The 20,176-nt window shown below is 37.7% G+C and overlaps 1 protein-coding gene across 4 annotated transcripts in view; it reads right to left on the reverse strand.

Annotated features, from left to right (window-relative positions):
* Positions 1–2,801: 2,801 nt before the first annotated feature.
* The window catches only part of ERCC8 (ERCC excision repair 8, CSA ubiquitin ligase complex subunit), a 32,795-nt gene continuing 15,420 nt past the window's right edge, over positions 2,802–20,176 (reverse strand). For 3 of the 4 annotated variants that reach the window (XM_069000966.1, XM_069000964.1, XM_069000967.1), the window contains 6 exons: positions 18,574–18,640; positions 17,254–17,357; positions 16,088–16,215; positions 11,500–11,697; positions 4,853–4,939; positions 2,802–3,160 (listed from right to left, as the gene is read on the reverse strand). In XM_069000966.1, the coding sequence (XP_068857067.1) occupies positions 3,092–3,160; positions 4,853–4,939; positions 11,500–11,697; positions 16,088–16,215; positions 17,254–17,357; positions 18,574–18,640 (653 nt within the window). In that variant the 3' untranslated portion in view covers positions 2,802–3,091. The remainder of the gene's footprint in view (positions 3,161–4,852; positions 4,940–11,499; positions 11,698–16,087; positions 16,216–17,253; positions 17,358–18,573; positions 18,641–20,176) is intronic. The other variant, XM_069000965.1, reaches the window with a different exon arrangement.

The following is a 20,176-nucleotide window of genomic DNA, read 5'->3' on the forward strand; positions in this document are numbered from 1 at the left end:
TCAAATAAAAATCTCTGCCTTGGCAGACAGAGAAAGTCTTCTAAGCAATATTCAATTCCCAGAATGGCCTGAGAAGATTAAATTCTCTAGAATCTAAGATTAGATTCTCTGTTCTCTGATACAGCATGACTACTAAATCCCAGTACCACTAGTGAGATAAGAATATAGTTCATTCCAGCCTAAGTCCTTTCCTTAAACTTGTAACTTTTGCTGTTTTTAACAGCAAGAATCCAGCTATGAGCTAGTTGACTCTCAAGTGAATAATTTTATTTCAGTATGAACAGAGCACCCATTTTGACATCTGACTGGATTTTTAGACGTAGTTTTTTTCTGACTGATGGGTAAGGATGGGAAGTGTGATTACGTCTATACCAATCTACTTGCTCCATTTCTGGTTCTGAAAGAGTTTTGATACTATAAAAATACATACCATAAGCATATAAGCAGAAAGGCATAAACAAAGGGGAAACCTCTGATTTAATTACAACATTTAACTTACACACAAGCAAGAGATTGCAGTTGCAACTGATATTGTTGGCTTAGTACCTAGTTCTTGGTAGTGAAAAATCATATATGATATACTTTCACTGCTCTTTAAAATTTTTCATTTTGAAGACACCAACACTTTACTTAGTAATTAAGTACAGGCACTGTAAGAATGCAGAAGATATAAATTTTTTTTTTCTAGAAAAAGCTTAAATAAAAAAATTAACACAACTGCTGAAAACTAGAAGTACTGAAGGAAATAATAGCATAAATGCCATTCTTCAAAGTAGAATTTTCACAGAAACTGGTGTTTGAGATGCTGGCTAGTACCAAGAGGTTTTAAACCTTGCTAACTAAACACCACCAGCAACTGCCATTGTGTGGAAGGCTTGCAGGTGCTGGGTTGCAGAATGTGTCTGGATTCTTGCCCACATGAGAGACAGGTGTTTCTCATTTCCCTCATCAGAAACACCTCGCCTTCCAGCAGAGGACAACAGGCAAGAGGGAGAATAATACCACTGCCAACTGATATCAGAAGAGGATTTGGAAGCACTAATATGAAGAAGACAATAGCGGCCAGTAGGTGCAACAGGCCCCCAAGGCAACTAATTTCTATTTTCAACTGTTTGAGACACTAAACCCAAAGGCATCTGGGTAAGAAGATATTTGGACAAATAATTCACAGCCCACTGCTTCTTGAGCTGAATCCCACACAGCATTCATTCATGGCGTAACTTCGGCAAAAACTGACATGTAAAAAGTTATTCAGCAATAGTGCATCACATCCCTCTCCTGATGTGATCTGAGAAATGCTCCTTAGGCCTTGGCCTTGACAAACAGCACCCAGACTGAGCCTCTCTTGACTTACCGGCAGAAACACTGTCTGCTCCCAGGAATTTATGATGTCTAACAAGCTCCTGTTTTTTAATGAACAGCCTGGGACACTTTTTTTGCCTCAATAAGAACCCAAGTGGGATAATATTTTTTGTTCTCACACTTTCAAAGGAAGTTGCCAACCTGAAATGTGGCCAGGATGGAACACTGTTATGACCAAAGCCCCCTCTCTTGCAGCCCTACAAACAGCGCTTCGAAGTGACACCCTTCGAGCTCTCATGGAGCAGCAGCTGTGACCAGCAATGCCCCTCTGAGTGGGGCCTCTCAGAGCCAGGGAAGTTTGCTGTACTCAGAGAATCCCTGAACAGCGATACCCCCAACTCCTCAAGGCTCCACTCTTCGCAAAGGCATCTGAAATGGATATTTCATTGCCTTCGAGGGGAATTTTTCACAGGTACCTTGTAGAGACTCTCTGTGTCTGTGTGTATGAAGTGCGCATATTCTGTACCACATGCACAAGAAATGCTGCTCGCCTAGATTCTTAAGTATGTTAGAGTTATAAGTTAGGTCTGTAAGTGAGCTACTGTTGTGGTAGAGCAAATCCTATATGAATCCTTTGCCAAATCATTTAACTTCAGTTATAAGTTACGTGGCATAGTTTTTGGTTTATTTTGGATTGGACTGACTGACTCTGGATTTTTATTTGCTTTTCCTGAGTGTGCCCTTAAGAGTGGACCTTTCCAGTGAAGCTTGTTGTGCTGTTGCTTTTATATTGGACCTTATTTTTACTGATACCTTTGCTGGTGATGCTTTAAGCAATCTGAATACATTCTTTAGTGACAGAGACTACATTATGTCTGAAGCACAAACTAGTGACTGAGATGAGACAATAACCCCACAAAACTCTTCCCTTTCAAAACAGCAGGCATTAGGACCACAAAATGTTTTAGATGAAAACAGTTTGGAAGGATTACATTCAATATTTTTAACTTGAAATGTGATCTACTGTCTGCCTTGTACTGTACCTGAACCCTGTTTCTGCCCAGGAATCCTTCATGTTTGCTAAGGATGTGTGATTCATACATAGAAGACTGATCTTAAAAACCTGGTAACAGGAACAACAAAAACTCTAAACTAGTTTTTATTCTTAGTTTTCTGGGGCAGATTCAGGTATTAGATGATAGGGTCACCATGTAAATACTTGAACAGAGGATCCCAGCTATATCTCTTTCTGAACTGAATACTGCATTTATGGAAAAACATGCAAAATTGAAAATGCAAGAAGGACAGGCACAAAACTCTGTTGACTCCCACAGCACATAGGCACTTGAAAATGGATACAATCTGCTCCACCAAGACATTGATAGAAGTAAGTTGGAAGTATTTCTGAGCTAGTCCTCTTTCATGGAAAATCCTTTGTATCACATGTCTTGGAAATGAAGGGGTTATCTCCTCATGTACTAATGATAATAGAAACCATGTAATTTTGACTGGTCCCAAGGGCTTTTATTTTCTCTTTATCAGCTGTTCAACACAGAATAAAGTATACCAATGTGTAAGTACAAAAGTCAGCAAGTATGAAAAAGTAGATTTAACTTTACAGTGACACAGAAACACAGAGAACAGTGGAAACTTATTTGTGAAACACCTTGCTCTAACAGAACTGTACCTAAAATCCAGTTGTGATAAATCCAACAATGTCCAATTCTGTAGATAAAGTCTGTGAATGCAGTGCCTGAATGTCAATTTTATATCAGCTCATAATTTAAATTCAGCCTTCATCATCACTGCTGCTCCATGCGTCTTCATATGCTGGATTTAAATGTTGTTGAGGCAGAGACTAGAGAAAATAAAAATTCTCAGTGTTTTGCCTAATTAAAAATACTATAATCAAATAAGGGCAAAACTAAATGCATTTTTAAAATGACTACATGTAGACAAACTATTCTGTCTCTCATTAGTACTGGATTACTTCTTTAGACATTCTGCTTATTAGAGACGTGATTCATTAGGAAAAGAAATAGTACTGTATTTAATTCCAGTTTCAGCATAAATTATCTGGAGGACTGACTAGAAATATTACAAATGTTTGGTACAAAATATAACAAATATTGTAACTGTGTTTATTGTGTGCCATTGTCTTAATTTAGGTCATAATATCCTTGGCCCATCATAACTGAGCACTACAGTTTCAGGAAGCAGTCCTGGCCTCTATCCACATCCAAGAAATATTTCTCACCTCAGCCCCACTAGGGTCCAACTAAAGGGTTTGTGTAGCTATGCAGTGCACCGAATCTCAGTGACTTAGGGTAAAATTTTTTTCTTGTTTTTTCTATTCTGCTTCAGATTCTGGTCATACAGGCACTCAAATGGCTATTCTAGCACCTGAGAGGGAGCAGGAATTAGTGGCCTGTGGACAGCAGAACTGCTTTATTACAAAGACAGGGCTCATCTACAGCATTTGCAAACAGCAGCTGTAGCTTAACAGATTTCAAAACAATGGCACATATTACATACTGCTACTGTGTCAAATTTAAAGGAGCAGTTCTAATCAGAGCTAAGTAAATAATCTTGTTGCTGTGGGTTTGTTTTCGTTTTTCAGACTAAGAAAAATACACAATAAGTTCACTCACATCAAAATTCTCACAGCAAAAATGTTAACTGCAGGTTAACCCATTTTGGGTTTAGGGTATCAAACCTCTAAAACTACAGGTTTCTTCTCTGCTTAAGTGCAGGATAGTTTTGAAGTACAAAAACTTACAAAAAGCAAATGTTACAACAATTTTATGCTTCTTCTAATTTCCCTATCTAAAATGCAACTATGCAGAAATTTTAAAAAGTGGAATTTTCATATGCTATGGGCCAAAACATTAATACACCCTCATTTTTCAACATTAGTACAGTTTGCCAGACTCTAAGTCTGTGAATGGTTTCAGTTCTGTAAAATACACACTTTTTCCCCCTCAGGCTGTTCACTGAAATATTTCTTGCCCAGTTCTAATACTAAGAGAGAGAAAGTACTCTATTGAAAAACAGTCTTACATATGATCCTCCCTGCAATCGCCCTGAACATCTTGCCTCAGGCACAAAAAAAGTTATTTAGAAATTCCTTCATTATATCTTCACATCAAAAATATTTGGGTATCCCTAATCTAACTGCTTAATACACAGCATATTCTTAAACAATTTGAAATACAATCTAGCACCTTTACCATTCCAAAACAGCACAAACTATAGAAAGCACTTTGGAAATTAAGGAAGCAAAATTTGAAAGACCCATAGCCAAATGACATGAACTACTCTTATCTAAGTAGGAAGCAAGAAGACTGCAAAAGATTTGACTAGGCCATCAGAGAAAACATCTTCTCAAGACGCTACAACAATCAAAAGACTGCACAGAAATAATAGGTGATTCTCCTCTTAATTAGGAATTGTTAAAAATGTTGATGGTGAATCACATATTGAATTTCTGCACAACCTCCCCAATTATAACAGCCATAAAAAATATAGTTCGAACTCAAAAATTCACTACCTTTTCAGAAATATCATCAGGAACTGGCTCTCGTGGAGCTGGTATCCATGCAAGGATATTGCAGTCTTTGCTACCACTATAAAGTTCCTGTAAAAAAAAAAGCAAAAGTTACTTTCACACAAGTGTACTGAATAGTGACATAGATACCATATTGGGCAGAAAAAAAGGTACAGAATCTCATTTAAAAATAAAGGCAAATAGTCAATTTCTAATTTATACTATAATCTGGATAAGCAGTACTTTAAACAATATGTCAAAATGAAATAAATATGTTTTTATATTTTTTCCCAGATTGAGAACCAAAACAGCACAACCCACATTTAAATGATCTTTATTGCTTAAATACATCCCTCTCTCTTGTCTCCTGAAAAGATGCCTATTTTAACAGTTCGGAACCTTAAAAGATTGTTTATGGAGAAGTAAAAAAAACCTCAAAAAGCCACACCAACCAAAAAAAGGCAAATATTTTATTTTAATTAAAAACCAGGAATAAACCCAGAAGAATCAAGAGTCTAGTAATACATGTCAGAAAAGAGAATATGTATGGAACAAAGAAGTATTAAATAAATGTAGTTTCACTGTGCCTAGGGAAGGAAAAGAACAAAGACAGTATAGTGTGAGGGTTGTATCCTGTTGGGAAGGCATAGATCAGAAAGACCAATTTATTACTTTTAATATAAAGAACTCTAGTTATTATGGTAATGACTAAGGACTGAGATCCCATTGCACAAGGCACCCTGCAACACATGGAAACAAACAGTCCTTACACCAAATACCTGCAAGTCAAATATATCTTCGTTTTCTTAGCTCTGTACTAAAGGAAACACAGATTTCTCTGTCACTTCAGGATGAGGAAATTTTGCTGATGAGAAAAACTAACACCATCTTTGCAGTGAATTTTGCACTTACAACACTTGCATTTTCCAAAGTCCTACTTAAATGAACAGGTATGAAATATTCTCATATGCCTTCTATCTTGAATTATATTCCTGCCTATTATATATGATGTCTGACAACACCTGAGTATTGTCATGTATTTAAACTGCCTGAGTAAAATATACAAAGTTCTTTTTGTGGTATTCAGGCTGACAGTATGAAAACCTTGCTTTAAGTATGCTCGCTTTTACACCTTAACTAGCAACTCTCTGCATATGTGTAATAGTAATAGTAATAATGTGCACATTATTACTATGTTGATTCAATGTACGCTCAATACATTATCACAGGTCTGTCTTTGCAGAAAGTCTCCTATATCATTTATATATAATTCTAGAACTGCATGAATTATGTTGACATTTGGGGCAGAAACTTAATGCTCAATTCCTATAAACACTCATTTACTTGGGTAATCTTGTTCAAGTGAGCTGCCATACTTCTCAAAAACTGGTCCTATGCATGAAGTTGTTCATGCATAAAACACATTCAAGATTATAGAGTTTACAGTTTTAAGAGAGATAACCCTACCTTGCTTAAAAGAACATATGTTCTTTTTATACCAAAGTATAGGTCCAATTCTACTTTATTCTGTCAGCAGTACTCTACTTGGGCCTTCTTCTTTGATAGAATACAGAATATCACTAAGAACTTTGAAAGATCCTTCCATGCCAAAATAATCTCCTTATGAGCAATGTCAAAGTGACATCAGCATACTTCCATTTAATCCTTCTTACCAGTTGTCTCACTTTCTGATCCTGGTATGGCAAGATCTTCTGTTAATATTCACTGCATCAAGCAATACTTACAATTAATTATTACAACCTAAACTGGTGACTCACACTTTAAGTCAGTCAAAAGAAGAGCTAGTGACCTCTGTGTAGAATTATGGTACAATACAAGACAGACACATATATTGCACTACAAACATGCTCTATCCACGTTTACGGTACAATATACAGACAGATTGAAAATAAAACCTGATTTAACTTTCAGTTAACTTTACGTAAGTTACTACTACTGGATTTGCCAAATACCTTTGCAGGTGTCACTAGCATTTCTTGAATGGTATGAGCAACTATAATTTAAAGCCAAATTGCCTCCTGTTGCATACCTACTATTTTATGACATGTTACTCATGCATGATGCTCTACTCGATTTCTTTTTCTGAAAGGGAAACACAGGTCTTGTTTGTTTACTTAAATCATTCTAAGCAGATAATATGGCACACTGGTATCTAGTGTATTAGATCCAACTGTAAACATCATCTAAGATATTGCACAATGAAGATTTTCTCTTCCACACCACCCTTGAAATTACTGACCTCCTATTAAATTAATGCCTCTTATTAAAGGGCCATATTCTGCAGTTCTTATTACTCAAGCAGACTAACATCTTGTTAACTTTACAGAGATATTTACATAGGAACAGTTTAGGCAAACAATAATATAGTGTATTTTACGGCTCTGTTCCTAGGATCAGAAAAGGCATACATACACATATTAACTAAAGCTCCACACCATACCTCAAACATAAAAGGTATTACACAAAAACATGCTAATTAATTTGGATAAGAACACATAAAGACTAGTATAATTGAATTGCAAATAGCTAGGTGCTTGGTTTTCAGAGCTAACATTTGATTATATGGTTCCAAGCAAACAGAAGACACTTCTCACCTCAAATACATAGCTGGTGCAAAGTTTAAGCTTCTTTTTAGAGCCTATTCCATATATGAGGTGAAACAAAGATATACAAATACAGTTAATGATCAGAAAGAACATGAGACACTGTCAGACACCAATATCGGTAATAAATTCTGAATACAGTAAAAAATAGTAAGAAAAACCTAAGGATCATATTTGAGAATGGGTAGGACACAAATCAGTCACCAGGATTAAAGACAGCACAAAAACTTGAGAAGACTGTTAATATGAAGAACACTCTTAACAATGACAGAGAATACTAGATGGAAATGGTCAGAACTGCAGAAAAGATGTAGACCTTGTTTCCTATGAACAGTGTACAAAAGTCCAATTAAATACTAACAAGTAACAAAAATGCTACAAAGCCATCTGCTACACATTTCACCAGTGGATACATAGCTTACACCAGAGAGACTTAGAAGAATCATCAAAGAAAACTTCCAGCTTGTTTAAGTTAATTACATATTGATAAGTATTTAAAAATTCCAAAGCTGAAACTGAGCATATATGCTATTCAGAAAGAAAGAAAAAAAAAAAGCAGAATGATATAGACATGAATGAACTGACATTTCCTTAATCTTAAACATGACAATGGAAAAGATTATTAAATGATTTAGTTACTACAGAGTTAAAATAAAGGTATATAAATACCACTCAACAGAGTTTGCAGTAGAGCAGGTTTTGTTAAGCAAAATTGATTTTACTTAAAACTAGTAACAATATACAAATGTACAGCTGTGAATAACTTTGCAGCATGTCGATTTAACAATACTTGAAAGAGTAAAATGGAACAGGTGACTATAAATTTTACAAACATTACATTCTCAGGAATGGAATTTTACTGGCAAAACTGTAATTTCTATTGGAATGTCTTGGTTTGAAAGACAGGTGTCTGCTAAGGAAGGCAGGAGCCCCCCTTGGAATGGCAGATGCAACCGCCTTCCCTCCAAGTTATTATAATTTTGAAATCAAGGGGGCTTTTAGGCAAAGATGTGGGAAATAGGAATAACAGTTCTTTGCTATTATATATCTATATGTGTATGACAGGGCAAACAAACAACAATAACCATGGCAGTAACAGCAAACAATCCCAAACCCAGTCCCAGCCTTCTCGGCTGTCAGGCCCTTTCCCCTCGGGTGCAGTTCCGCTCGCAGCCGGCAGGGGCGCTGGCGGCTCCCGGTGAGCAGGGCAGGTGCGATGGTTCCCCCGCGGCTGCAGGGGGCGCTCCGGAGCGAGCTCGGGGAGCACGCGGCTGCTCTGGTGCCCTGGGATCCCGGGAAGGGATGGGACAAAGGCTTCACAAACCCCTGGGCAGCCAATCCCGGTGTGCGGCCGGACCCTCAGGAACAGCAGGCTGGAACAGCAGGGACGAGCACAAATCCCAGATGGCAGACGCAATGTATCCAAACGGGGAACCTTTGAGGAGCCCACCCTCTCTTTGATATCCTGGATGCACTGGAGTTCTCTGTTCTCCACGGTGAAGGTGCCGCTGCATCCCGCAATATCGTACAGAAAATTCTTCAGGATCATTTTGCCGTTCACGGTGAGGCTCACCTCAGGGTGGAACTGTGCTCCATAGAGTTTTTTAGACTCAATTGCTATGCCTGCTATGATGTTCCCAGACTGTGCCACCACTTTGAATCCATCAGCTACTTTATCCACACTATCTCCATGAGTGAGGAGCACAAGCTCTTCCTTCTGAAGGCCCCTGAAGAGTGAGCAGGTGTTGTCCAGGGTAATGCTGAACACTCCATCCTCCCGAACGCTCTTCTTGTGCACCGTCCCTCCAAACACCTTGTTCATCATCTGCATCCCATAGCAGATCCCAAGCACTGGTTTTCCTATTGTGAATATGGCTGGGTCGAACCATGGTGCATCTTCTGCATACACAGAGTTTGGTCCTCCAGATATGATGATAGCTCGGAAGCCCTGCTCCCGGATGGCGAAGGCCGGCGTCTCCAGCGGGAAGATCTCGGACTGCACGAAGAGCTCTCGCACGCGCCGGTCGATGACCTTGCCGTACCCCCCGGAGGTCTGGGCAGGCAGGGTGAGCAGGGCTACAACGTAGCGAAGGCTCAAAGCAGTGGCGGGGCAGGGCGGCCACAGCCCAGCTCCCAGCAGGGCAGGGAAGAAGGGCTTTGGGATCCCAGTGCTTCTCCAGCAGAAGGAAAAAGCAGCCAAAGAAAGCAGCCTCCATCTCTGTCTGAACGCCGGAGACCGACTGCCCACACACCCAGGTGAAACAAAAAAAGCAGCCAGCTCTTTTGTTTTTCTTAAGTACCCAGCCATTTTGTTCCCCTAGCAACATGTATGGGGGAAATTCCCTTTAACAGAAAAAAAAAACCAGGAGAGCTCCTAAAACCCCAACATGGAATTACATCAAGACTGATGAATGCACTTATCCTATCTTGAGAAAATTAAGATACCTGGAAGTACATGTGTGAACACAGTCAAAATAACAGTACCACTACCTTTGGTGTTGACACCCTGATCACAGCAATGTTGTTTCATCAGACCAACTATTTAATACAACTGAAAGCAAAGCATTTATGGAAAAAGAAAATCCAGTCACAGTTCTACAGTATAGAACTGAACTCTGAAAAAGGGTGCTTCTGAAAGAGAATTGGGAAACACATCAGATAAACAAATGAAGCTGTCAACATCACAAACCTCTAGATATAGTGACTGATGTAGTTCTTTTGCCCATATGCATATACAAGTGATCCTTTACCAGGGATCTTAAATGCCAAGGTAGAGACACCACATGTAAAACAAGTAAAACATGTTTTACAGAGAGACCTAATTAGCCTCACCTCTTCAGTTTATCAAAAAGAACACCAAAGGTAACTTTATATAAACACACTAGAAGTTCTGTTGGGAAACTCTTCTTGAAAACACAAAGAGATTTTCAAGAACATTCTGGAAAATATGTGCTTTAGCTACGATGTGAATATTCCACCTTTCAGTTGATGTAGTCTCACTGACTATTCATATCAGAACTGCCTTCCAGGTCTAGCAAGGCCTAGCTTAGGGTCTATTGCGTGTCCGTAACATGCCCATAATTTTCAGTGAAGTCTATCTCAGTGATACAGCAACTTTCAGTCAAAGTTACTGGACTCAAAGCAGAAGCTACCAGAGTCACTTCTATGACGCATGAAAAGGTATTACGTGCCCCTTCTGCCTCAGATATTTCTGCCAGATACTCAGAAACAACACACAAGGAAGGAGGAGCTGAACATGAGGTACAATCCTTAACACATGAGGGCAACTATGTAACCCATACTATCATCCTTTCTGCTCTTGGCACAATACATGCCATATAAACAATCTGTTCTAAAGTATCTCACAACAAATTAAACTTTGTTATCCTTAACTCTTTTATTACAAGAGAAAAATATATCAGAGGGGAAGAGGAAAAGAAAAAAAGGCAGAGAAGAAAAAAAAAGCTGTCAGCACCACAAGTCCCTGTAACGTTGTGGTATTTCTCAATTGAAATGTCCTCAGATTAATTTAAGAATCTCTCAGTTGTCAACACTTTATCCTAAGTTTTACTACAGGCATTTGAGCAAGATCACCTTAAGCAAAGTACTTGAGAGCCTTCTCAGTACTCACAGCAGTACTAATGCACTTCACATTCTTTCTTACTGTGGTTAGTCTCAGGTATCTCTGAGAAAGACAAATGACTCCTCTTCAGCCTTACAGAAAACAGGCAAAAGCCTTCATGCATATGATTTCTTAATGACCACACAAGCCAAAAAATTACTAAAGGTATATTGAGAAGCTACATATGTGAGACAGAAAAAGCAGTGGAAGGAACCTAATCCAGAAAAGGTCATCCCAAAAACTTGACTAAACTTTTTTGGCATGACATGCAAGCCACAGAACTCCCTCTTATGATCTCTGATTAAAGCATACCCCTGAAAAATGAATGCTTTTAAAGTGCAAATGGTATGCCAATATGCATAAATATTCCTGTTTGTCTGGAATACTGCTTGTATTTTACTTACCTGAAAATGAGGTTGAAATACACAGCAGTTGACAGTACTATAATGTCCTCTAAGCATAGTTATCAGTTCTCCTGTGAAAACTGCATAAACAGCAATGGTACTTCCATATGGAACAAAGGCAAACTCTGGATTACAACCACAAGAGATGGCAAATTTGAGTCCTTTCCTACTTTCATTACAGACTTTCCCATAGTTCACCTGCAAAATGAATGATCACATAGAGTACATAGTCAGCTATTAAGTAAACCCACAGGAAATTATATGAAAAGGTTAATTTTACTTCATGTTTAATACTCAATAAAATTAATTTCGGGTTATATTAATATTATCTCTTGATATTTCAAACTACAGATGTCTCTCAAGAGAATTATTTTTATGTCCATTAAAGTTCACTCTTGTTAGTATCAATTTTAAGAGAGGAAAAGAAAGAAATGCCTAAAAATTAGCAATTCCACACTAAGAAATAGGATTTGCACTGGCTGTTGCATGCTGGATCTGCATCAAGCACCTAAACGCTCACTGAAATTACACATGGTTGAGGAATTACCACTGTTGTGGTTTAGGAATAGTATTTTCCAGTTTGGAAATTCCACTCACTCCCCTGCCTGAGATTGAAAGCACAAATGGCAGAGATCATGGGTTGAGATAAAAACAATTCACTGGAAGTAGCAATAAAAAACCAAACAGTAACAGCAACAATATTAATAACCAAAGGTATGAGAAAAGGAAATTATTTACAAGTTAAATAAAACAATATTCGTCCTTTTTCTCTCAGGGTAGCTTTGTTATGAAAAATTTCTAAGACCTTACTTGTGAGTTGTAAGGGAAGCCTTGCAAATTAAAGTAGTGTAAGAGCACCTTATTAATATCTGTACTAATGTCTCAAGCTACAGTTTCATAGAGTCTCAAGCTCTTGACAAATCCTATGCAGACAAAAATCTCAGAGAAGACTGAAAGTGAAGTTTCCAAACATATTCAGAAATATTCCAGTTGGTTATATCAGTCTATTTAGGTCCTATCAGACATCAAAAGTGGATTTATAAGGAGACAGAGAAACATATTCATGGAATCAGTATAGCCTTCCTCTAAACAAATTTAATTAAAACAAAGCACTACAAGTTTGACTATTGTTTTTCATGAAGAGGGAGAAATCCACTATGAACACCTCAAATTCACATATTATCTTGTGATTTAAAAGAAGTGGTTTTTCTAACAGCAGTATTATAAATTTAAAGTCATTAATACTATATAGCATTATATATAAAAAACAAAAATGTTTTCAACAGTATTGTCTTATAACCTAAGCTCTTAACTTTTGCTGACAACCAGAATTCACTGCTGTGTACAATGTTAACAAAGCACTCCATGTTAACCTTCAATCTCCCTACCTAAACCTGAAGGCCTAGAGTTAAGAAAAAAAAATCCCAACTGTGAAATCTTTTGACTGTAAGCTAAGAAATTTGTGAAGTCCAACACAACATCATGGTTAGGCTCTCAATCTGTACTGCATCAATTGCTTGAGGCAAATACAGCATCAGCCAACCATGAGCCAGGCAAGAAAGAAGGTGACTTGTTGCTCCTTTTTGAAGTATGCTATTTCATAGCAAAGTGTAGCTATGTAAAAAAAAATAGAAGAGAGTAAATCTCTCTGAACCATCATATAAATGCATACAAAGAGAGCTTAATTATCATAAAAGTAGGCTTACAGACTCACAGAATGGGCAATGCTGAAAGGGATCCCTGGAGGTCGTCCAACCTCCCTGCTCAAGCAGGGTGCCCCAGACCAAACTACTCAAGAATGAGTCTAGATGGATTTTGAATATTTCTGAGAAATAAATATTCCACAGCCTCTCTGCTCAGTCTGTTCCACTGCACAGTCATCCACACAGCAAAGAAGTTCTTCCTCATATTCAGGTGGAACTCCCTGTGCATCAATTTCTACTCGATGCCTCTCATCCTATTGGATAGCACCAATGAGAAGAGCCTGGCTCCATCTTCTTGATACTCTCCCTTCTGACACTCATAGACATTGATGAGATCCAACAGGAGTAGGCCCATGTCTCTCTCAGCCTTTCCCCTTAAGTGAGATGCTCCAGTCCCCACAGGTGAACCAACACCTGTGACTTTGATGCTGCTTCAAGCTGTCAGTGTAAGAACTCATCCATTTTCTTCTGATCAGGCAGCCTGTAGCAAAAACTCACAGCAGTGTCATCCTTGTTAGTCTGCCCTTTAAGTCTAACCCATAAACTTTGAACTCACACATCATCCTCTTTGAGACAGACCTTCATACATTTTGGGTGTTCTCCTACATAAAGGGCAATTCTCCCACCTCACCTTCCTGGCCATTCATGACACGGTTCCAGTCATGTGAGCTGTCCCACCACGTCTCTGTAACTATAGTGAGATCAAAGCCTTGTGACTGCACACAGGTCTCCGAATTTTCCCATTTGTTTACCATGCTACATGCACTGGTATACAGGCACTTCAATGAGATATTTGAGATTGATATTTTTTACATATTGAGAAGATATTTGCATGAGATCTGGTGCTTACATAGTTTGTGGATAATACTGCTCATTTTGTGAAGACAGTGTTTGTAAATAGTGACTGTGTTAAGCTTTGCTAATACTAGCATTTTAAAGGCATTTTACTTTGCTGATAAAGAGCAATTAAGCTCCTTTACACAGCAATATGAGCTATAACACCAACAACTCCCAAGCAACAACACTGTTCGTAACAAATGCATGTACAAAGAAAGAGAGGAGAGAAAGTTGAGAAAAGTTTATTAAATGGATAGATTCTGTGTTAATATTCCTGGTTAGCAAAGGAACAACAGAAAGGAAAGGGTGCTGCCAAAACAAGAACTGAAGAAAAAATCTTAAAAACTGGCTTTGTCTTTGAGCACACAAACAGAAAATGTTTTTTTAGAATCAGGATGTCCTACTCCTTTTTGTGATAAAGGATGCATACAACATGTCTACTACTTCAACATTCAGTTCTCTTACTAATTGAAACAACCCATTAGGCCCCAAATTTCTTGTGTGGTTCATGGTGGCTGATGCTGTATTTGCCTCAAACTTGGACTCAGGCAAGTGATGTAAAATGGATTAAGAACCTGACCAAGATGTTGTGTTAGAATATTTACCTGATGAACTTCACAAATTTCTTAGCTCATAGTCAAGAGATTTCACAACTGGGATTTTTTTTTTTTTGGTCTTAATTTTAGGCCTTCAGTTTTAGGTATGGAGATTGAAGATTAACACAGAGAGTTTTTCAAGCATTGTACGTAAGAGTGACATTGTTAAAAAGAAAATCGTATGTATGGCTTAATTTCTATACCTTTTGAAAGACAGAAAAAAATTATTTCGGTCAAAAGGACAGGCTAGTCAGGGAAATAAAAGGACTATGTGAACTTGTATTACTTGTACATGCATTTATTTGTTTCCTGATGCCTTAAAATTATTTTAAGCAATACCTCTAGGCAGTGTGTGAAAATACAGTACTATGGACAATGTAACTCTGGACTTGAAAAAGCAAAGCAGGGTCAAGTTATTCCATACTGGATTAGAAAACTGTAAAATAGTTTATGAAACAAGTAAATGAACTAACAGGCACAGAAAAACCAAAAAACCAGTGATCCAGCTGGTAACAGGAGAGTGAACAAACTGTATTATCTACTTTGATGGTGATTTGAAGACAGAAAGATGTGTCTGTATGAGGTGCTGAGAACAAGCTGGCAAATATGGGTAGCATGGATAAAAGTCTTTATTTGAATATCTGTAAGGAATTCTTTTTGCTCTATTCTGAAACTAAGCAGCAGAATTAAGAAGATTTCTGAGGTAGAGTAAAAATTCTTCCTTTCCCGATAGCAATGACAGAAAAGAATTACAGTTGACTAAAATTCCATGGATGCTGACTTACCTAGCATGTTCTTCTTTCAAAATAAACAAAGAAAACAGTTTTCTTTACTGAACAGAAAACTAAAATAAGAACCTTCAGCACAAAAAAATCCACAAGTCATTGAAAGGACTGGAGTAGCAGCAGAGGTTTAACACATTTCCCACCCCTCATTCCTGCTGCTGTGTGATTAAGACACAAATCTGGAGGGATGGATAAAAAGATATTTTTAACACTGCCATGTACTCCACAGAAGAGATTCTACAAAAACAGAAAGAGTTGCAAGAAAGCCAGGCAGTCAGTGAAACTGTCAGGTATGGCCAACGGCTCTACAAATAGTACACTGGCAACTAATAGTTTAAAAAAACCCAAAACTTTCTACCAACAGTCACTGCTTATTAAAGTTTTTATTACTGTATGAAGTGTTTATAGCTATACTCTCAAATTCATGAACTTACAGTTACCATATTCAATCTTTAAGTAGATCCAGGCATCTTTATACTCTTTATAATAAGTAGAAGAAAAGAAATCTGGAAGAAAAAAAAATTTCACCAAATCTTCTAGTGATGAAATTAAGCAGTTACATCCCTTATGAAAATGAATTCAAAGTTCTACTGACAACAGCAGAAATTATAAATCTCTTAAAATTAAATGAAAGTAAAAATGTAACTGAAGTTCCTTGAAAACTTACTAAGGTGTTTTCTCCAGTGGAGCTGTTCCAGAGTCGCATCCGCTCATCTGTACCAATGGTTAACAGGTGAAGTCCATCATTTGTATAGCATAAACCATTAACTCTCCCATTGTGAGCAGTGTTTGCTGCTGGGAAAGAGAGCTGGCTCAGGTTTCTAGAGAAGAATTACTACTTTGTGTACATTTTTACTTCAGCGTGGAGCCCTTCAAATGCTGTTTAAATGGTAACATTCAGTTAATTAATAATTTAACTTTTTGTTTATAAAAGCATCTGGCCAGCTAACAGGCACCGGGCAGTGCTCCTCAGGGTGCAATTCAAGGGCCAGTTCTGTTCAATCTATCATGCAGTTGTCGATGCCCCCAGCCTGTCAGTGTTCAAGAGGCATTTGGACAATGTCCTCAACAACAGGCTGTAGCTTCTGGTTAGCTCTGAAGCAGCCAGGGTAAGACCTCTCTGCATTATGCTGCAGTACCCAATTTAGACATATCTTTTAGGTAGAAGTGTGACCTGCTTTTTAAAAATTTTATTAGAAAAGAATTATTACCTACTACTGGTTTTGTTCATATATATTTCAATAAATAAAATGCCCTAGTCTATATTACTGATATTAGATTACCAAAAATTCATCTCGAACCTGTCAGACAAAAATAAAGTTGGTAAGAAAGATGTTGTGATTGAACAAGTCACCATGTTATGCAAAGGAAGATATAAAATGCCACTAATTGTCTTTGGAGTTACATCCAATTTTGTTTTTCATTAAACAATATTTCTCCTTTTTTGACTAAGTATTAGCTTTCTTTAGACCTTTTTCCTCTCAGTGATTTCTTGAATTTCAATCAAATTCATGGTTATACAGAGGCTAATACACAGCATAAATGAATTCTTCTACTCACAAAAAAGATAACAAAATTTTCCTTTTTATAGGAAAGCCATTTAGAACAGATACACTGCTGTTGTTAAGGCAATCCCTCTAAACAAGATCCCAAACAACAAACGCTGACTCTCTAACAGAAGTAACTGAACAAAGCTGAATGGCCTCTGTTATGTACTAAGTAACAACTGGATTATCACTACGCTCCTTGCTGGTCTTAGTATTCAAAACATTCATGCAATATAAGAATGATTCTAGTTACATATGAATTACCACCAGTTATATTCTGTATTACCTGCCTCAGAAGACGCTTTGGACTTTTCTCCATTGTGCTGATCAAGTGTACTCAGACATCCGGAAGCTCTCCTCACATCCCATAATTTTACTCTACCATCAGCACTATGAAAAAAAGATTTGCATAAATTAGGGGAATTGAGTGCACGATGGTTCAGGAACTGTCTTTGGCCAACCCACCTGGCACTCCAGCAACTGTTCTGAACCATTCACCATGTGCGCACACTCAAGTGAACAGAATTCCATTAAAAACACTTTCAGACTGACTTCAGACTTTCATTTACCAGTATTAACGACTATATCAGGACCTAAGAGTGAACCTTCATCTGTAATACAATACACTTGTCTCTGTGATTACAAGATACACAGACTGGGAATAAACTTGCTAATTCTTCCGTTGATTAAACTGTAGCTACAGGCTCCAGCATTGTCTGTAATGGTGATCTGAGAACTTGGGCTTTTGCTATCACAGATCTATTGTATGACTGGTACAGAAGTTTTCTACAAGCAAACAATTTTTCATCTGCTACATCTGCTACAACAAAACAAACAACAACAACAAACCCACAAACAAACAAACCCCTAAACAACACACTGTTAAAACATTTTCCAACTTCGATAAGCCTTTCAGAAGCCTGAATTTAAAAACCGAAAGTTTGCAAATCTGGTATCAGGTTTCACTCTAAACTTATAAAACAGCCATTCCTCTCTGCAATTCAAAAGAAAAAAACCATGGCATCTAAAAACAGCAAGAAATGTCACACTCTAATCAAAAGCTAACATATACAAAAGTTAGAAAAAAGCTATGAGGATTTTTTACATTAAAAATGTCTGGAGAGAAAACAAAAAAGGCCCAGGAGTATCAATGTACATCCATATTCACTGAATTACTGCAGCTTGGAAAGTTACTACACATCAGCTAAGCTACCCAAGCTATTCTCTTTGACAGAAGTAAGTGTGATTACCAGAATGGTAATTTGAGCCAGACATGTTTTACTTTATTAGAAAACAGATAAGCAATGCACACACTCATAAACAGTAAGAAGTGAGTCTCTCCTTAATATTCTACCATTTTCGTACACCTGTAGCTACAGTTAGTGTTTCAAAACTCAGTACAAACTTGCCATAAAAAAGCATGACTTGACCAACTCTTCAGGTTCGTTTTTCTAGGGAGAAGCTATAAAACTGTGAATAGGTAAAAGCCAATGAAGAAGATTAACTCTAGAAGTGCAGCTGAATTGTAAAAGATCTGCATAAAAAATACATAAAATTTTTATCGACAAATATTTCAGTGCATGTAACAGTTCACCAGCATCCCTACCTTCCTGTTGCCAAAATATATTCGTGACGTGGGGACCAAGAAACTGCCAGCACTTCCTGCCTGTGACCTAAAAAATTACATGAAAAAGCTTATTATACACACCATTTTATGTAAATAACTCAAAGTAAAAGCAAGTATTCAGTTGTATAGGATTCACCAAGCCAGAATAATAATTTGAATTGTAACACCAATTTGAATTTTGTGAAACTATATTATTTTGGGATAGAAGTTATTTCTCTTTCTTCTTGCTTGAGTGGGATCGCAGTAAGGAGAAAGTGATACACACAGTACTACCTGTATATAATTTTTGATAATAAAGATGGTTTTACCTATGAAAAACACATTACAGCACAGTCATAGCTTTTTGTGCAATACTGGTGTTCTCATACACAGAAGGAATTTTCCATTTATTTTTCTTCAAATCCTTTAATAATGTTCAATATAAACTGTATTTACCTTACATACTTACAATTAAAACTTTACTCATTTTATCCTTGAGAGTATTGTCCTGAATTTTTGGTATTTTTTCCCTTAACTATTAAGATATCAATGAAGCTGATGAAGGGTCTGGAGCCCAAGACCTGTGAGGAGCAGCTGAGGGATCTGGGGGTGCTTAGCCTGGAGAAAAGGATGCTTGGGGGAACCCTATTGCTCTCTAAAACCACCTGAAAAGAAGCTGTAGCCAGGGGGGAGGGGTCAGTCTCCCAAGTAACATACAACAGGAAGGAAGCAGCCTCAAGTTGCACCAAAGGGCATTTTGATTGGCTGTTAGGATCCTGTATTTTCCAAATAAAATTCTGGCAGGAACAGGCTGTCCAGGGCAGTGGTCAAGCCATTACCCATGGAGATATGCAAAAGATTGTAGATGTGGCACTTAGGGACATAATTCAGCAGCAGACTTGGCAGTACTGGGTTAACAGTTGGACTCAGTGATCTGAAAGGTCCTTTCCAACATATACATATATTTTTTTTTTTTTTTCCTTTTTAATACACACACACGCACACACACTTTAAAACTTGGAAAGTAATGTTAAATAAATACAGATAATGGGAAGGGTAAGATGTCCTAAATGGAAAGACTTCAATCATGTTTCATGTTTCATTGTTGGAAAACAAACTAAATCATACAAATACATTTTTGCTAATGCAGTTTAGAGGCGGTGTGAACCACCTTGTTCCTCATGCCTCTTCTAATACGTGCTTTCCCGTTACCTGAATTAATCAAAGGACTCTGATGACCAGTATAATAGGAAAAATCTCCAAGATACAGGTACTACAGGATACACTTGGAAGGCTCAGGGCAGACAGATTTATTGGGATCCATTAATTAAACTACAGCCATGCATTTACCTCCACTTTGGCTGCTAGAGTTAGCCTGTGTGAAAATATTCATATGTATGTGTCATAGGTTAGCAAGCTGAGTCTCGGAAGTGATGTTCTTGCAGCTTCCCCCCATGACCTGACAGAACCTATCAGCTGGCCAGTTTGAATATGGACAATTCTTTGAGCCACTTAAAATTGTGAAAACCTCTGTGATCCACATTTAAGAATAGACAGACTCCCCCCCAAGCTCTCTCTCTTGTTTCCGATGCTGGGACAGGTG

Source organism: Aphelocoma coerulescens (genome assembly GCF_041296385.1).
Source record: "Aphelocoma coerulescens isolate FSJ_1873_10779 chromosome Z unlocalized genomic scaffold, UR_Acoe_1.0 ChrZ, whole genome shotgun sequence".
Taxonomy (NCBI): domain Eukaryota; kingdom Metazoa; phylum Chordata; class Aves; order Passeriformes; family Corvidae; genus Aphelocoma; species Aphelocoma coerulescens.